Source organism: Triturus cristatus, chromosome 12, assembly GCF_964204655.1.
Source record: "Triturus cristatus chromosome 12, aTriCri1.1, whole genome shotgun sequence".
Classification (NCBI taxonomy): Eukaryota; Metazoa; Chordata; class Amphibia; order Caudata; family Salamandridae; genus Triturus; species Triturus cristatus.
Window position 1 is genome coordinate 238,553,520 of NC_140595.1, and position 20,183 is coordinate 238,573,702.

The window sequence follows — 20,183 nt, forward strand, 5'->3', positions numbered from 1 at the left end:
TTTGCCTCCCAGGTGGGACTGCAGGGTTTGGGTATGTCCTTTTTGTGAAAAGCACATTCATTACATGGGGCGTCGTGGTTGAGGGTGGAGTTGAGCTGCTCCTCAGTGACTTTGCTCCAGTTCCTTTGTGGAGGGCGTGGTCTGGGTTTCGGCTTGTCGACGTGGAAGTGTACGCAGTGGTGGTCCGTCCATGGGGGTTGCGTGGTATGGCTGAAATGAAGTTATTACCTCCTGCGAAGATGTGGTCGAGGGTGTGTCCTGCCTTGTGGGTAGAAGCAGTGATGAGCTGTTTCAGTCCGATGTTGGCGAGGTTGTCCAGGAGTGTGGTGGAGTTGGGGTCGCTGGGGTTGTCGAGGTGGAAGTTTAGGTGTCCGACGAGTATGTAGTCCATGGAGGCGATGGCGTGGGGTGCGAAGAGGTAGGCGATGGTGGTTGCAAATGAAGTGCGGGGTTCGGGGGGGTCTGTAGGAGAGGGTGCCGTGAAGTGTGGTTCTAGGGCTGATCTGGATCTGGAAGTGAAGGTGTTCAGTGGTGGAGAAGAAGTTGCTCGTGGTGGAGGTGGAGACTCCGAGGGAGCTCTTGTGTGCGATGGAGAGTCCTCCTCCTGGGCGATTGGGGCGGTCCTTCCTCTGGATCTTGTATCCATCAGGAATAGCGGTGGCAATGTCGGAGGCGGAGGAGGCATTAGTCCAGGATTCTGTAAAGAAGATGGTGTTGAGCAGGTCACAGATCTCTACGGCGTGTCTGTGCAGGGAGTGCACGTTGAGGAGTATGCAGTTTAGGGCTCTGGAGGTGTTGGCTTTTGTCATGGGGTGGTGTCCGTCGTTGCATGGTCAGAGGCGAAGGTCTGGCGGCAGGAGAACTGGCCGTAGGTGGTGTTCGGAGTGGTCAGCTGGCAGTTGTTGTTCCTCCCTGGGTTGAGTGCGAGGAAGGCAGCAGGATCGTATTTGTGCGTGGTCTGAGATCCAGGAATTCCGGTGCTGGTCGCGGGCGGGCGCAGACGGGCTTGCCTTTGGCACACCACCATTAAATAGGGAAGGGGGCGGGACATGCAGCTGGGGGGCAGGAACCGACAGGAGGGAGAGGCTGCAAGGACAGCAGCGGCGGCGAAGAAAAACAGAGGAAAAATGGAGCAAAACAAAGAAAAGACAAGACACAATAAGCAAACAAGTAGATCCAGTAAAAAACAGAAGCAGCAGGAGAACGGGCTCAATGACGGACCTGGGCAGCAGCGGCCTCGAACACCTACCAGGAAAAGGTTAGACGAGGTCAGTGGCGGCACAGTAGAAGCACGGAGAGTCTGCAGTCCTACCCATCTTTCCTACCATCTACCAAATGGCTCTTTTCATGAATACTAATCAGAAGCTCCCTACCTAATACCTAATCGAAGTTCTGTAGGTCCTTGTCTCCACTTCTCACAATTCAATGTCTAGTTATCTTTCTTCCAGCTTCCAGAATGTCAGCATTAAACTTCCATTGTCTGGGAAAACAAACTCACCTCCATCTTGTGCAAGGCTAAGCCTAGAAAATCCAAAATGGATCCCACTGGCCTTCATTACTGTGGCTCACTCACACATGCCTTGCACCTACCACATAGTCTACATAGACAAACATACATGATGCACTCAGGATATCAGTGATAGGAACTGGGAAAGCACATAGAAATTGAACTTTACATGAGTGGGCCAGTAGGCCTCCACTGCAGTGACAGACTAAAAGGTCTGGTCACAACTACAGATTCATAAAATACTATACGCTATCACCACTGCTTTATGTACTAGATGCTCAACAGGGGCCGTAGTCCTATTTCAGTCAATTAGAGCACCACTGCAGGTCACAGGACAAGTCCAAGAGCTACTGATGTGAAGGGACAGGCCTAAGTCTCTGAGGACACATGATGCCAGGTCCAAAATCCAATGCTACTAGGACAGGGCAGTGAAACATGACTGACACCATAAGAGAACATTTCTGTGCCCCCCCCCCCCCTCCGTCCCTCTTTCCAGATCAGCCTACCCACTACCTTACACCTCTGTTCCTGCAGTCTGGTCTTAAGATCAGCAAAATCAGTGTGAAAGTCCATCTGCATCCCTATGATTTAAATTGTGTTGTGCTCCACCACAAAATCTAGGCAAGAAAGACAATGTCAGCAACTTGTGATACTCACGCTTCATTCCTGTCAACCAATTTTGTGGTTTGTGTTCTGTTTGAACCATTAACTTCAAATACATCAGGAACTTTCTCAAAGCTCACACTGAGTCTCACAGTGATATTCTCATGGAAGTAACTTATGACTAACATAGGTCACCAGGCAATCTTTAAATTTGTCATCAAGTTTGCATAGTGTTTTCAGGCTCCCAAAAGATTTCTGGCATTTCCTGGTCCTATCAGTTTCTTGGATTTCAAAATAATAAATGAAGCAACTAAAGCCCCATAGTTAGACTCAGAGTTCCAGTTATAAGCAGTAAGCCATTAAAAAGTGTCACTTGTATATGGGTAGTGGGCACCTCCCACTCCAAAACAGACTGAATCTCCGTGTTAAATTTGCAATTCTTCCTGAATCCCACCTGATGCTTCCGCTAGTCTACAGGGGACTTCCCCAACTGAAACTTGGTTGCCTTGATGTTCAGTTGTGTCTACTATATCCTGAACACCTCTTTTAGGTGCTCCAGGTGGTCTTCTCATGAACTGCTAAACACTGCAATGTCATTCAGGTATGCAACTCAAACTCTTCTAGACTTGATAAACATGATTCACCAGGGGCTGAAAAGTGGCAGGAGCATTCTTCAACCAAAAGGGTATCCTTCTACAATTGGAATAATTACTCCAGCATTGAAAATGCTTTCTCATCCTTGACACTAAAGCAAATTGCCAGTAGACACTAGTCAATTCAAAGTTGTTTAAGTATGTTGCAGTACCCAGCCAGTCTATAAGCTCAAACTTTGGGGATCGCATGTGCATCTGTGTTATTGACTTTGTTGAGGCCCTGTACTTCACCCAAAAGCACAAGTCTGTGGCACCTTGCATGGGCACCAACACCAAAGGGCTGGCCCAAAGATTACAAGATCACTCGGTCATCCTCCAATTCTAATATCTTAGTCGCTTTCATGTCAAATTTCTGGACTCAGTTAGACATCCGATAAGTCTTGCGTTTTACTATCTCCTGTGTCAGTTTCATGAACACAGAGAGGTGTCAACTTTGGAGTTGGAGAGAAAGTAATGGGAGATTATCCAAGTACCTCTCTACACTCTTTCTGCTGCTCAAATGTCAACTCAGGTTGTGCACTTGCCACAGTTGTCTTTTCAAAAAAATATAGGTGATGAATGTGGCGTGTCTAGGATTCTGCATTATGTTGAGGATTTATTATGTGCAAGGCTGCCTAACCAGCACAGATGACGGCCACAGTATAAGAGCAAACAAAACTTTTAAAAAGCCAGGTCTTTAATTATTTTAGGAACACTGTTTCACTTAGCGGGGCTGGTCTAAGAGAGAGTTCCAGATTTCCGAGGCAAGAAATTGGAAAAAACACACTCTTCTGAATGAAAACTAATCTAATCAGAGTCACTAATCTGTGGATGGAAGAGCTCAGAGCTCTAGCAGGAATGTATGGCTGGATCAGATGATGGGGAAATACATGACCAGAACTGGTAAAGGCCCAAAATATGATACAGAGGACTTTAAAGTTGTCACGCTTCACAATTGGGAGCCAGTGAAAAGAAGCTAAATGGGCAGAGAATGACTGAAGTTTAGGAATATGAAGAAGCAGCCGGGCAGCTGCATTCTGCACCATCTGCAGATTTTTGATTGAGGACAGTGACACGCTCAGGTTAGGGTTGCCACCTCAGCTGCTTTTTACCAGCCTGGCTAGTGTTTTTCTATTGAGGCCAGCACAAAAAGATCTCAATCCTAGCCCAGGTACATGACATTCCATAAGCCCAGATGAGAAGTAAAAAAATCCTGGACAATGTTTGTATTGAGTGTGATGAGGAAGTGTGCAGTGTTTCTGTCTGAGGCTTCTCAGGAGGCCAATAACAGCAGCCAGTCAATGTTTTGATCTGGAGACCTGAAGTGAGTTTGTTGTCCACCCAGAAACCCATAATCTTCACTTCTGGTCTGGACAAAGGCAAAGGCTCAAGTTCGTCAGCCCACCAGGCTGGGGTCCAAAGCAGAGGCTGATTCCCCACCACTAGCACCTCAGTCACACAGGCAGTTCAGATTTATCTATCTTACACAGCTAAAAGACAGTTCCTTAAATGTCATGAGAATGTGCCCTGTCCCAATAAAGAAAATACCAGCTGGGTGTCATCAGCATAGGGCAGACGTCTTCAATCTGTGGGGCACGCCCCACAGGGGGGCCATGGAGTCATGAGAGGGTGGGGGCACGCGTTCCTCAGCCTCTTCAGCTGGATTGTCATTCAGGTACTCTCCTGTGCTGTAAAACCGAAGCTGGGCAGACAGCTAAACACCTCTTTAAGCCAATGTGCAGCTTGCCTGAAAAAAATGCAAATGTACACAACAACTTAATCTGCAATTGTGAAGGACAATCTGCAAACGTAAAGGATGCTTGAGAGCAGGTACTGGCTTGATCAACTCATTTGAAGATTTGTGATGACAAAGATTTATTCTTTTTGAGTGGTAGTGCAAAGAGTTAACAACTGAGCTGTGAAGTACATGCTTTGAATTGTCATTGTATTTACATAGCATTTACTATCCCTGAGAAGGTGTTGAAGGGACAGTTAGGTAAAAAAAAATAGCATTACGTATGGTCTTGTTATTATTAGAATCTAGATTTTGGATGCACCATATTATCGTAAAACGTTTTGTACATTTTGTAGCAGGCTATCTTATACTGCGTGTAATACAGGTATAAAATAATAACTTACATATTCACAGTGCTTTCTGTCACAGGCTGTGATCTCGTAGCACTAAAAATACACAAGTCACTATTCTCCACAGCACCAACCAAAATGTAATTCTGCAACTCTCTGGTTACACACAGACCTCATATGTTACAAAAGTTACTAAAATGCAGCAACACATTTTTCCCTGCAGTAGAAGTCCCTTTGCAAAGCTGGACTGGTCACTTTTTTATTACTTATTGCTATATGTGGGTGTTAAACTGGTACTAATGAGGTGCAACCACAGACTGACCGTTTATCTTGAGAAAAACAGGCCCACCTATCACATTAGTTCCGTAAGGTGTTATCATCTGAAAACGTTTTGTCAAATTATGCTTTATTTGTGAAAATTAAAATACCATTGTGCCTTTTTAGGTAATTATTTTGGAGACTTGTTGTGGTAAGCCTCTGACACCGAATCACTGTCACCCGCAAACCTTTGGTTTGCTAAACACTATTTAATATTATTTCCCCACCGTAAAAATGATTTGTCGTGAGAATTGGGAAGTATTATGGTTGTCGATGATGAGGACCAGGTTCTAGACATTTTTGTCAGGAGGGGGTCCTTATGCCTAAAAAATGTTGATGGGGGTCTCGCTATCAAAAAAGTTTGAAGACCTCTGGCATAGGGATACAGGGTAATGCCAAAGGTTTCCACCACAGATCGAACAAAGACACTCAAAAGGGTCGGACTCAGTGAGGAGCCTTAGGGCATCCCGCAAGCAATTGGCAGTGTGGTGGTGAAAAATAGCTTATATACCTGAAAACTCCGGTCTTATTTTAAATACGACAGGGTAGAAGATGCCCAAGTAACATGTTATGGGATACTGTATCGAACGCTGCACTAAGATCTAATAGAATAACAGTTGCAGAGCCACTGCAATCCATCAAAGATTTTACGAAACAGCCAGGACAGCTGACTCTGTGCTAGGGTGAGGGCGAAAGGCTGACTGAGAGGACAGGAGCAAATTATTAATTTCTAGATAAGCAGAAAGCTGTTTGTTGACATGTTTTTCCAGTACCTTTGCGGAATAAGGCAGAAGCAAATTGGGCAAGTACTATTATGGTTTGCAAGCATCAGTGTAGGTTTTTTACAACAACTGGACAACTACGGCATGCTTGCATGCTAGAGAGAACTGGGATAGTTAAGTAATTCATATAAAAATAATTAATCTAGTACTTCAACATGCAACAATAATACTAAAATATGATGCAGGAAAAGACACACATTTGAAATGTACTGATTTACAACAGGGAATCAGTTACCCGTGTAGGCCATAGAAAAGCTATGAAGTACTTTTCCTTTAGCTAGAACCAAAACTGAATATTGCTGAAATATGCACAACAAGCTTGACCTTAAACTGACATGTTTAGAAATGTTGTCATAACTGCAGAATGACCCGGTTTCACAAATGTATTATCTTACAAGCAACAATTTAATAATTAAATGTCATGAACTTCCTACTTTCTCATGCTTCATATAACGTTTGAATACAATAATTTGTACATTTTAAACAATGATGCTTGATTCATAGTAAAAAGAATGTATTCCTCAATATTGATTTTGCTTTTTGGTTAATAGTTCATTGTTCTCGCAGTGAAACAAACTTAGATGTAGAGGGCCTATGGGAACAGAGGTCAATGCTTCCAGAATCAAACTACTCAAAGACTGACTGTAGCTAACCTTGGGATAAAGTGTACAAGCTGCATGTATTCTCGTGGGAACGGAGGAGTTGAACCTGCAAGAGGCCTGCCATCCTATTGGCTAATGGAAAGGGAAGTCTGATACAATGTTTCAACAGGTTTTCTTGAATTTTATATAAGTGTATGTTCCTAGGTAGATGCTGAACTCTGAAGAGGATTGTCCAAGACCCCTGACTGTTGTGACTACTGCTGTATCTGTTTCCTTTTGCCTCTTTGCCATTTGCCTTTCAACAGATTGCTACTGCAACTGTATTCTGATTTGTTTGGATTTAATAAGACTTTACTGACTCTTATGAACTACTCTTTGAGGGAAGTTCTGCTACTCTAATTTGGCTTGGAAGCTTTATGCTCCTCCGATCTCGCTCTTCTTCGAAATTCGAACTGTTAATAGATTCTTGAACTCTAAAACTCCGATCTTTAGAATAGGGAATCAATTTCTTCATGGATAATTTTTAATGCTTGTTCTAACAATTTTTTTAATAAGATCTCCATAAAATTATTTGATTTATGGTTTTAAGTGAAATAAAGACAAAAATAAAGAAAATCATTTTACTTCTCTCTTACTGAGAATAAAGGTATTGGAAAAATCTATCCAAACTCTCACCGATGTCTGAACTTAAAACCGTTGATACTATTTACGTTTGCGATGTCTGATTATGCTCCTTAACTCCTAATACAACATTCCAAGGTCCACCAAGCGAAAGCGAGAAAGAAAGTGATTTTTAAAATTCTATGGCCCAGTCTGAACTTACAGAACCGAAGCAGTGGAAACCGGTTCAGCAATTCGGATACAACTGAAAAAATGTGGTAGAGATGTTTTTTTAAATATAACACTGATGTGGAGAGCCAGATTTGACCGTATTTACAAGGATTAGTAGGTTATCCAGCACGATGGGGCTAAAAGATGGCAAGTTCGGGGCACTGGAGGTAATGCTCTGGTCCTATAAGGGGTAGCTATGTTCTGGGCATCTTTAGGAAAAGCACAGTATATGTCCCCAATTTTGATGAAAAAGAAACAGGCCAGATCATTGCATTAGTCAAGAACAGGTGAGTCTGAGCTCTGGGGCAAGAGTCAAAAAGGATTTAATAATTGAAAAATTCTTCGTGGCTGATTTGGGGGCTACTTCTATTTTATCAGCTATGAAAGAAGAACGCGCAGTCTGGATCGCTTTGTGATAGATGTTAATGGAGTCCTTGTAAGCAGACTTGTGAGAAGGGTTATAGTTCTTCCACAATGCCTGTCCTAGCCTTTAACAAGTTTTCTTTAATATTAGTAGGTGAGAGCTAAACTAAGGTGCAGGATGCTTGGAAGTGGACCTTCCAGAAACAGACCATGGAATAAGCTTAACCCGAACTTCCTGCACCCACATTTTAACAGCTATATTGGCATCCTCTTCAGAAGAACGAAAATGCAGTCTGGAGGAGTCAAGGAGGCTACTGAACTACACGGGTCTAGGTTTAGACCGAGGCCTAGTAGTAATGAGCGCAGCAAAGTCTGAGACTAGACCAGCTCAATGCAGTACTAAATGTCAGTAGTCAGAGGGATAGCGAAATGATCAGTCTAGTTGAGGGGAAAATGGGGGCTCAACTATTGGGGACGGGAAAATGGGGGCTCAGCTATTGGGGATAGGATATTAGAAAAGGCAGGATCCAAAAATGACCTGCTGTATGAGTGGGCAACTTCATCAATTGGACTAGCTGTAAAATTTATGAATAATGGACCAAAGTTGCATTGTCGAAATGAAGATTAAGTTTGCCAACTCAGAGTTTGTGTGTTTCAGAACGAATGGAGCAAGAGCCTTGGACAATGCCTGAGAGAAAGACACATTGGGGACTGGAACAGTATATCGGAGCCAGAAAGCATCAAATTGAGTAAGACTTTGAGAGAAGATAAGCACTTCACAATCTGGGACTAGAAGGTCCAGTGTGTCACAGATGAAAGAAGCTTTAAAAACAATTGTGACGGCTCCGCCAGATTTATTAATGCAATTGTGCCTGATAACACAGTAGTCTTCAGGTAGGGCCAAAGCTACATTAGTTGAGGCATGGTTGTTAAGCTTGCAAACAGCAAGAAATATAGTGCCCGGACTGAGGTTCTCTAAAAGCAAAACATTTTTTTTTAATTCTTTTTTTAGTGTTGGTAGTATTATTCCTTGCCTTCATGGATTTCTATGTCTCTTCCTTACAAATTTAGCCGTTTTGCCTGCAGCCCCCCTGGAGAAGATCTGAGTGGAACTTTGGGGAAATGCAACTGATAACTCTTTTGTGGGTGTGTTGTAGTATTTACTTATTTCTCCATGTTACCCTCCTTAATTTCAGCTTTGCAACACACTTCCCAGTACATAGACCCAATTTTCAAGCCACTCACAGTTCCTCTCCCGCATTTACATCAAAAGCATAGCTACACATGCTAAGGCACAGATCTCTGCAAATGCCTTAGTGCACTGCATTTGTGAGTACATGAAGTAGTACTACTTAACATGCTAAAAAATGATTGTGTGAGCAGCTCCTATAATATCATAACCATGAATATATACATACTACAAAAAGCTAAAATTACAGGACAAATCTCTCACAGAAAGAAATCAAAGAGGAAACCGAAAGCAGTTTTTTAATGTTTTACTTTTTTTACTTGATAATGGTACAGTCAGAACCATAGGTGAACGGAAAATTTAGCTGGTTGTTTGTAAATTATTTTACACCTGGAAAGACTGATATGAAGTAACACTGCATCATAATGCAGAGATCGTGAGTGAGGCTGGCAGATCTGCCTTTAGACCACCTTAGTATTGGAGAGTATTGTTCTACTCCATTATAGAGTAAGGTTGGAATGTACAGAGACATTGAAATGAATCATTAAAATAACCTGGCACATCCTCTGTTGCTAGATCTGAATCATCAACATCTCATGGACCATCCTAAATCTGAGAACATCTTTTCAATTAACACAAGCTACTTATTTTCAAATCACTTCGGAATGACTTTCACGCATGTGATTAAACTCACTTAACATACTGCTTATGTTTTAGAATGTTTTGTTTTCTCTATTACGTAATGGCTTAGGATTATTCAATAATATATTTTATTGAACTAATGTCACCATCTGTCGACAGACCTATGCCACTGATCTCAATATTTTTTTGGTAAATGTTTCTTTACTGCTGTCTTTAGGGACAATGTCTTAATGCTTACGCTATTATAGACATGACATGTTTTTTGGAAGTTGGAGGAAAAATCTACTAAAACTTGTTTTAAAAAACTCACTTGAGAGACATTAAAGCTATGCCAAACGGTATATTTGTGGTATTGATCAATGAACATTTCTACATATATCCTTTGACACGGAAGGGTGAGCTTATGATCTGCAAACTAACAGCAGACACAAATAAAGCAGCATTGAGAGAGGAAGGAGAAAAGGTGCAGCAGAGTGCATATTGTACCAATAACGGAGAAAGGCAAGATCGACATGTAACATGCTTAACAGCCAGCCTTACTCCCTAGCCTCTGGCGCTCGACAAAATGTTATGGGAGGAATATTCATTAAGCACGAACGTCAACAAATGAACTATTTTTTATGACAATATAATCACGTAAATGTTTTCCTTATATTCTTAGATCAATGAATTACCATTTGCAATAATAGATCATATACAGTTAGATAATGTACAGCCTGTGGACTGGGATAAACAAAAAGGCTGCTAACAGGCAATCCTGGGTAGGAGGAAAAGGGCGAGTGTGAGTGAAAGCACAGGTCTATGTTCTAAGAGTTTGCACTGTATACAAGTAGAAGAAATGCATGCCTGTAATGCATTGTCATGCACCTAGCACATATTAGACAGCTAGAAAAGATTACTATAGGCACTCACACTTGGACCATGCGATTGAAAGGGTTTTGCCACGATTTCGGACTCGAGAGGCTGTGGGGCCAAAGCTTACAACATCACTAAAGAGGAAACTTGTCTATTGATACTTAACATAGGTATGGCAGGCTAAAGATCTGAACAGAGTCATTCATAATTTCTTTTAGGGACATACAGTCATATAAAGATAAGCATCAGTTGGATGGGACACTAACATGTATAGAAGTCCTGTCAATGTACCCTAAATCACAACAATTAGGAGGTATTAAAACTGCATAAACTTCACTTACTTTTGACAGGTTATGTAGCTTTCCCATTGTATAAAACCATGCATTTATTTCCAGGTTTTGGGGCATGATCAATGCAACATAGCCCTACCTTGGTGACGAGGACACATCTCAGCTCACTTGGGTGTTAACCATTCATGTAGAGTATAGGTATGATCTCAATGATCTATAATCCACTCCAGGTGCTTTCACATGATTGATATGCCCTGAACAATGTCCTTGTTCATGCATGGACCACTGAAGATGGATGGATAGAAGGAAGCAAAGTTGTAAATAATGTGAAGCTTCAATGCTTAAACATGGCCCTTCGTTGTGTGCTTCATATTCACTGTAGAGGGCAGGTAAATCCAAAATTGGACCTTGGCTTCCAAAGGCAACTACTGTTTATAAACAAATGATTGTATATTCTGATTATGGTTCTTGGTATTGCTAGCATGTTCTGATGTGAACTATTCATGCACTGGGTAAGGGGCTCTCATGATGTACTCAGATGAGGCCACATAGTTCTAAATAAATCTGATTATTTCCACTGGGAGAGAAAGAGATAGGGATAGAGCAGGTAGGTTCTCAGTATGCTGCTACTAATGAGCAGAGACTGCTAAATGATGTGTTTGCCTGAGGAGCGCTGAAAAGAGTGAAGAGGGGTAGTATTTTTTCTACCGTGTTAATATTCACATGAAGCTATAAGCCAGGGACTGTGAATTACACGTCACCCCTAGAAGCGAATCCACAAGGACCTACATGAGTCAAGTGATCTAAGTCCAAACCAATGGATCAATGCACTGTCATCAGCCCACACAACACATAAGGGTCGGGTAAGCCTGGGTAAAGCCCTCTTTACAGATGTATGATATGGCGTACTTTAGCACTTATTTTGCAGAACCTTACAAATGAGGAGATAAAGGGGGTTGGGAGGAACCAGACCCAACACTAGATGGCAGGAGTATGCAAAGCATGTGTATCTACAGCACACATGCCTCAAACACATATTTATGTTTGGAGTACAAAGGTGTAGTCATTAAATAGCTGGTAGACTGTTTTCATCATCATCCAATTATCTTATGGGCAAATGTCTTAATTGTATTCTGTAAGCACAAGCCCAGGACATTTCCTACGTTTTGAACTCTGCAATAATACTTTTGGGGTATTCATCAGCACCTGGACGCCATTTCTTTAGCAGTCTCCATTACAGAATTGTCATAATCATCACTGTGAACTTAGGCCATTGTTTAATATTTGGACTATAGCTCTCTCCACTTCACTTACCGTTGCTTACTGAACGTTTGTGACCCTTGGATGCACTCCCAATTCAAAGTATGTGCACTATACTCATACTTATGGTTATTCTGGAAACACACATAGTTGACTAAATACTTCTCCATGTGGAATGTTTACTAGACAAAACAGGCATAGAGTCAGGTCTGGTGGGCAATCCAGGAAACTGACAGGTAGATTATCATTTTAAAAGCCAAGCCTTACCAATTGGAAAAATTATTTTTAGGAACTAGATAGACTCATACCTTATGGGATACCATCTTGCGAATCCTTAGGACACAGACCTAATATTCAATAAAATACCATGAATATCTCAGAAAACATGAAAAAATAAAACTATCTGACACACAAAAAAATGAGTGAATTAATATAGATTTCACATGTCATTGGGTTTTTGTCGTTTTTAGGGACTGCTCAATGTTCAGTGCCAGGGCGACTTCCATTGGGGACATGGAGATGTAAGCAAGCAATTCATTTTTTGTTTTTTACAGTTTTAATAATAACATTTTGTACAAGTTCATATCAGGAGCATGAGCCAGCTGCTTGGGTTCCCAAAAGGCTGTATCCCCATCTTCTATTTCTCATTCTTTCGTCCCCAATCCTGAGAGAGAGGGCAGTTGTGTTCCGTTGGGCCGCTTTCTTTTCCTCCTGAGCGCCTTTGAGTGGTTACAGATTGGCTAATATTTGCTGTTTACTTGATTATCTGGCGGGGATCACTTTGCTTTCACTTACTCCAGTCTTTAGATGAAATACTCTTTCTTGTCTTCAGAGCTGCTCTGGCCTCCCTCAGCATTAATGATTGCTGTATCAGCATCAGGGGCATCATCGGAGCCCTTCGCCTCGTGGGTCAGGTAGGTGCCTGAGTAGGGGCAAAAAAATAAAACTTTGGAATCACCATTACCAGCCTTCACTCTTAGAGCCTCACAAAGACACAAACATATTCATGCATAACAAATATTACATAATGTGTGTGTGTGTTTATGTGTATATAACAGAAGCAGTGATTGCGCCGCCGTAGTTATGGTTGGGTTAGCGTTTCCATTAAAAAGGCATTCTTTATTTTTTTTAATAGCTTTGTTGTGTTTGAATCTGCACACATTTTTCCAAATAATTGTTCATCTGATTTAGGATCGGCATGGCAAATTTCATCCAGATCTATCATGCGGCCCCGAGGACAAGACAAGAGGAGGATAAAAAAAAGTGCCATTTTAATTACTCCTGGTTCTTTAGCTAATTCCCCAGACACCAGGTGCAATAGATGTATTCTGTAACTATTAGATCCACATCCTATTAAAAATAAACATTTTATAACCCTATTAATCGATGCTACTTATAAGGAGATACAGACTCACTCAGAAAGGAGCCGCTGAAAGAATTAGAGCACCTGCTAGAGAAATAATGCACACAACTTTTAACGTTATAGACAATGACTTCTAAACACTCTAAAAACAAGCGCAATAATGTTGTCCGTCCTCAATCTCCTAAAAGAGGAGTGATGCCTTTTGCAACATGAACAGGCTTAGGTGCAATTTTTTACTCAGCTAAATTGGGTGCTACAAACACTAAAATCAGGCAAAGTACCCTGACAGCCAGTAAATGAGAGTGCTCACAGTATGTACAATTTAACCTTATCTTAAATAATAATGGCTAAAAATGAAGCTGACAATACCCTTATTACGTATTGAGGAAAGCAAAAGTACTCCTTATTCTGTGGGAGAAGAACACATGTCATCAGGCTCCCACATGGAGTAATCTCCAGTCAATTACCTCCTTTCACTTCAATGATTGACACAGGTCCTTTAGACGGATATGAGGAAATGGACTACATTTTCCTTAAATACATTTTCAATTTCCTGTTTAAATTCCACTGTCTCACCCATGACAATCAAGCATACATATGTACAGCTGAGTGCACTAATCCTCTAGGCCACTCACTCCACTGTGAATCCATATCAGAACTGCAAATCCTCTGTGCCTTAAAGAATTCCCCATACGGGATACTGTTCATTAAGCGTCTGGGATCACTACTCTGCGCATGCAGCAGGGTGTTTCCAGACATGCTTTATCTGTGTAGTTTAGAGGTTAGCTTATTGTTCACTACCTGCACTTTGACATCTAAGAATTCCCAGTAAACTTGCCGAATTTAGCCTGAAACTTTTAAGTACAGGTCATTGTTATTCAAGATGTTAATAAATTTAGACGAACAGGTCGTCAATGTAACAAACCCAAAAGACATGTAAATTGAATTCTTCCATAGCTGCTGCTCCCACCAAACCATCAAAAGATTGGCATAGCTGGGAGCAAAGCAAGTGCCCATAGGTGTCCCTTTGTTCAGTCAGTACAATTTGTTATCAAACCAGAAAAAAAGGTTTTCCAAACAGAATTAAATCATGCTCAAAATCATTTCCGTGTCAAACAGTACAGATAGAAACCTCGCCCTAAGGAAATGTCTACATGCCTCGATACCGTCTACATGTCTGATGCTAGTATACAGACTACTAACATCTAAGGTGATAAGGAGGCTGTCAGCCTTCCATGGAAAATCGTATATCCTTCTTAGAAATTCTCAGATCTCTACTGTCTTGGAAGTAGGAGAGCAAAGAAAAAAATTCAAAACCTGGCTCTTCACTCAAACTTATTGATAGACACAACTTCTGTGGTGATTTTTTAACTTAGCGCCAAGAGACCTTTTGCTGTACGTGCGCTCTACAAATTCCCCATAACATAACAAAGCTGGCACAAATGTACGAGAAAAAAATAATTATATACCTCGATGTACTTTCCAACATGCTTCTGATGAGACATTCCAAGCAGAATGCATGATAACAATAACTATATTGAAATGAAGGGGTTACCAACAAATAGTACTTGATACGGCCCAAGTTAAGGCCCAAAAGGTATGTAGAGAGAATCTGCTGGTCTCTAAGTCGGATCAAGCCAGCCAGATGAATACGGTTAGATTTATCATCACCTATAACCAGAAATACAAGGAGCTTAGGAACATGAAAACATTTATGTACCAAAGCTCTCAATCAACAATCACCAGATGGTGTTTCCACCCTACACATTATTCCATAGTGATCATAATCAAAAGTCAGGAGCCAGATGTTTCAATGGAGCTTGTATTGAATAAGTTAAACAGCTGACATGTTTTGTCACACAAGTGACTACTTCAAGGCTAATAATTCGGTCAAGTACTCCTGACCTTGTAGAGCAATGAGTAAATCGAGATGTATCGATTAAATTCAAACAGTAAGTTTGGATATCAGAGTATCACAAGAAGTGTCCAATTATCTAACCACTCAATGTCTTCTAGTTTACCCAACGGATCTCCAGTGTCTTGTATGTAAGAAGGAAGTTTGTGTACAAAAGGTTGTAAAAAGACATCGATGTTTTCTGAGATTCTTTCCATCGGTGACCCAATGCCTGATATTATAGGTCAACAGAGTGTAGTATACAAACCAGTTCAGTCGACATTTTCTAGTGATAATGTATCAGTTATGAATCAGTCTGATCATAATTTGTCGCAAAGAGAAACGGCTCTACTGTGTAAAGGCCTGAATTTTTGTCCAACTTTAAGGATTGATTTTGTACAACAACATGTTGATATATACAAATTTGTTAGACATTTGAAATGAATAACGTTTTTGAAGAGCAATCAAGTTATGTTCCTCCACTGATTCCCCATGGGTTAGAATGTCACAGAACTATTAAAGATATACAGGATGTTCATGGGATTTTATCACTAGATGACACTGGGGAGACCCCAAATACTATGATTGATATTCTATCTGATTTAGATATATCCTCGAACTTTAATGTGGACAGTGGGTTAAAACCCAAATCTACATTCATGCAGAAATTACCATTGGATAATTTAAATGATACTTTATATAAAGTGGTCACTAGGGACATATACAAAATGGAAGATAGGACAGACACGAAACTTGGATTCTCTACGGAAAATCTAAATAGGCAGGAATGGGAGGCATTAGAGACACTTGGGAAACCACCAACAATAGTCATTAGGGAAGCGGATAAGGGGTGCAAAGTGGTGGTCATGAACAACACAGACTACATGATAGAGATTAACAGACAGTTATAAGACACTGAAGTGCATCTAAAATCATCCAACAACCCAATCAGGGAAATTATGGGCAAGCTAGAGTCCAGGCTTACCCACTGGCGTGATCGGGGTCTCATCAATGACTTTGAATATAAATACATTTACAACACATATCAACGTGCACCTTGCATATATGTTTTACCCTAAATCTACAAGAGTGGAGCCTTTTCACCAGGTAGACCTATAATATCAGGCATTGGGTCACCGACCGAAAGAATCTCAGAATACATAGACATCTTTTTACAACCTTTTGTAAACAAACTTCCTTCTTACATACGAGACGCTGGCGATCTGTTGAGTAAACTAGAAGACATTGAGTACTTAGATAATTGGACACTTCTGGTGACACTCTGATATCCAACCTTACTGTGTTTGAATTTTATCAATACATCTCGAGTTACACTTATTGCTCTACAAGATCAGGACTACTTGTGTGACGAAACATGTGTCAGCTGTTTTACGGATTCAATACAAGCTGCATTGAAACATCTGGCTCCTGAGTTTTGATTATGATCGCTATGGAATAATATGTAGGGTGAAAACACCATATGCTGATTGTTGATTGAGTGCTTTTGTACATCAAATTATCATAGAAGCACGGAGGTGTTTAACCAATGTGTTATGTGCATATAGGGTAGTATAGGGGTAGGCATTAGTACCATATAGCACCACACTAAGAATATTTTTTCGAGATTCTCTCTATAAAGATATTAGCACATGCCAAGTAGAGGTGCGGTCAATAAACCATCACTACCCTCTCTAGTTTTGAGCTTAGGAACATCTTGAGCAAACACTGGGAGGTTCTTGCTATGGAGAATAGTCTGACTGTTCTAATAGAGGATTACCCGAAAATCACCTGTAGAAGAGGGGTGTCCCTGAAAGGTTGGCTGAGTAAGAACAAGATAGCATGAGTGGATACCAAACCCATGGTGAAAACAAGAGGTTTTCTGAAATGCGACAACTGCAAAACTTGCAAGAATAAGCACGTCAACCAATTTTTCTCTCCTCTATTAGGAGTAGAGACACAAAATAATCATCTTTTAGGCTGTCACTCTGAATTCAGTATTTATGTGTTGATCTGTACTTGTAATAGGACGTATCAAACATCCAGTTAAAAAACGGGTATCAGAACCTGTAAGTGCCATCGAACATGTGGATCGTCAATACCCTGTGTCATGCCATTTTGCTGCATACCACAAAAGTGATAGTAACCTCCTTGGGTTTTATGCCACTGACAGAGTTCTGGTGACAGTGAGGGGAGGTGGCAGGTTACATGCTCTCAGACAGCTTGAATCAAGATACATTCTGGAGCTAGGAACCAAAACCCCAATTAGACTAGATGCAGACGAACAGTTAAATGTACATTTTGGTGATTGATAAGAACACCATATGAGGATGTTTGCTGTAAAAAAATTATATATATATATATAGAGAGAGATTTATGATTCAATGTGAAATTTTCAATTCCAGTTTATTTTTGCCTTTGAGGATAAGATGTATAGTTTTGTTACAGTTTCTGTGACATGTTCATATGTTCTAATGATTTTTTTTGTGTTATCCTATTTTTGTACAGAGATTGAGTTCAATATGGAGGAGAGCTAAGATATGTTTATTCCTATGTCTGTCCACTGGGGCCTTATTGACTTCACTTCCTGTGTTCCCTATTGTATAAGGAGAGGCATGTGACACAGGGGAGATAAGATATATTTTTCTTTCTTTTTGCCTTTTTCATGTTCTCTGATTGTCCACTGGGGCTTATTGCCATTATCTTTTATACACTGTGTGTATTTGGATTCCCATTATGGAATCCCTATGGGACAAAAAAATTATATTCTGTGCTGCATTTGAAATGCCTGTGGGTATATTATCATGAGACTATACACAGATGTATATCTGCTATATGCTTTTTTGATTGTCTCTCTGTTTTTCTTATGTATTTGGCAACTTTTGACTCCGTACCAATACACATTTACAGAGAGCTAAGATGGCCGCCATTTGTGCTTTGATTCAAAGTGTTGGCCCCTTTTCTATGTTTAGGTCTTGTTTCACATTTATTGGTGTTTGTAATCACACATGATTCACTCGTGAGCCAGGCGCCATGAATGCCGAAACATGTCGGGTACATGTTGGGTATTTTTTGTTGCACAGTTAGATTGCAATGCAGATAAATGCTTGATAGTTTATGAGGTGGATTTATTTTGTGCTTACACCACAGTATGCATCTCCTGTCTTGTGGGAGTGTGGAGCTATATATATGTGTATATATACATGTAATAATGTAGTAATATTTGTATTGGCACAGTGACCAAATCTTTGTGTGTGGCAGGGTGTTAGAAATCCAACTCTTCAGCTCTGACAGGGCGAAGAGTGATATACCACAGAGAACATATCAGATGGGGATCAATTCAATTAAAAAATAAGTTTAGTATGACCATTGGTCTTTAAACTACATAAAACACAATAAAACATAATATACATATATGGAATAAAATTCTAAAAAGGAACCATAAAAACAGGGTTAGAAGTATTTAAGTTAATTATTTCTTTATCTCATAAAAAACTTGTTTTCCTAGCATCAATCTTAATTTGTTAAACCTATTCCATACTCAAGTTGTGAGCATGATCCAAATACCAACAATGTTTATTTTCTGCTTTAAACAACTAAAATTACCCAACTAATCTCTATTTATCACTCCTTGGTCTACTCTTTCATTCCCTATTCCATAAGGAACCTCTTTGCTGCTTGGAAAAACTTCGCCAAAGCAATTGCAATGTCAAGGAACTGCATATCAATAAGGAGCTCAATTGCTTGCATCCGTGACCTTGTACCATACTTTAAAAAAACTGGCCGTAAAAACAGTTGACGCAGAGTTAACAATGTTTGGCAATGCATTAAAATGTGTACACAGGTACATTTTATGCCCATCCCCCATGTACATCTACCGCCACTATCCAATAATATACTTTTTATTTTCTCATTTGCACGAGCTGGATTAATGCCTACTCTCACCTTTAACAATTCCATTCTCAACCATTCATTTGGTAAAGTGTCTAAATAAGGGTACCAGTTATCATTGCTCCAGCTATTTAACATAAATTGCACAGACTCTTTTTGTCTCAGATACACCATATCAATTTGTCTAGACTTTTCCTTCCCCAAGGATTTTAGTACACTCTTAGGTCCTTCAATATGCAGCGACAGGGGGTCAATTTTCACCTTCAAGTTGTCACAGATGGAGTAGAGTTTCTTTCTTGTTGCTTTTGCCCACTTTAATTCACTCTGCTGAATCTCCTTCATGCACCAATGTGACACTGTCTCCTCTTCCCCTGCCCCCAGCCGTTTCCAAAACCTACATAAGTTTGCTTGAACCTGAATGTTCCATGATAACAAGTCTAGCTATAACCTAATGGGCTGTATCATTGATGAGCTGGGCAATGACAACAAGGTTTTTAAGCATTTCCCTTCCTTGCTGTCCCAGGAGCATTTCCCTCTTAAGCATAACATTTCTGCTCCATATTGCAATTGAGGAGGGCTCACTGCATTGTAGGCCTTCAACATAGGTCTGTAGGACATAGCTCCATAATTACTGTTGAATTTTTTCAACCCACAAACTGAGGCTAAGGCTTTGGTTTTCTGGGCCTGTAGATGCGTGCCCCAATTTAAAGATTTATCAAACCATATTCCCCGGTATCTGTATTCATTAACAACTTCTAATTTCGTTTGCCCCAGGAACCAATTGCATTTCTGATCTCTCTTCCCAAAACACAAAATTATTGTTTTATCCATGTTCACTGTTAGGTTTTTAGATGTACAATATGTATCACATGCATTTAACTTAATTTGCAGATCTAATTCAGTTTGATCAAGAATGACTAGATCATCTGCATACAGTAAGCAGGACAAATGCTTCCTGTTTATCTTTGGGCTTGCACCTCTTTCCGTCATTAAAAAGGAAGGCAGATCAGCCAGGAAAATTGAAAAAATGGAGTGGTGCCAAAACACAGCCCTGTCTTAGGCCGTTATTGATTGCTATC

At 40.5% G+C, this 20,183-nt stretch overlaps 1 protein-coding gene across 8 annotated transcripts in view; it reads right to left on the reverse strand.

Annotated features, from left to right (window-relative positions):
* Positions 1-6,313: 6,313 nt before the first annotated feature.
* Positions 6,314-20,183, reverse strand: part of CADM3 (cell adhesion molecule 3) — a 674,344-nt gene continuing 660,474 nt past the window's right edge. For all 8 annotated transcript variants that reach the window (XM_085639680.1, XM_085639676.1, XM_085639679.1 and 5 more), the window contains one exon: positions 6,314-12,881. In XM_085639680.1, the coding sequence (XP_085495806.1) occupies positions 12,763-12,881 (119 nt within the window). In that variant the 3' untranslated portion in view covers positions 6,314-12,762. The remainder of the gene's footprint in view (positions 12,882-20,183) is intronic.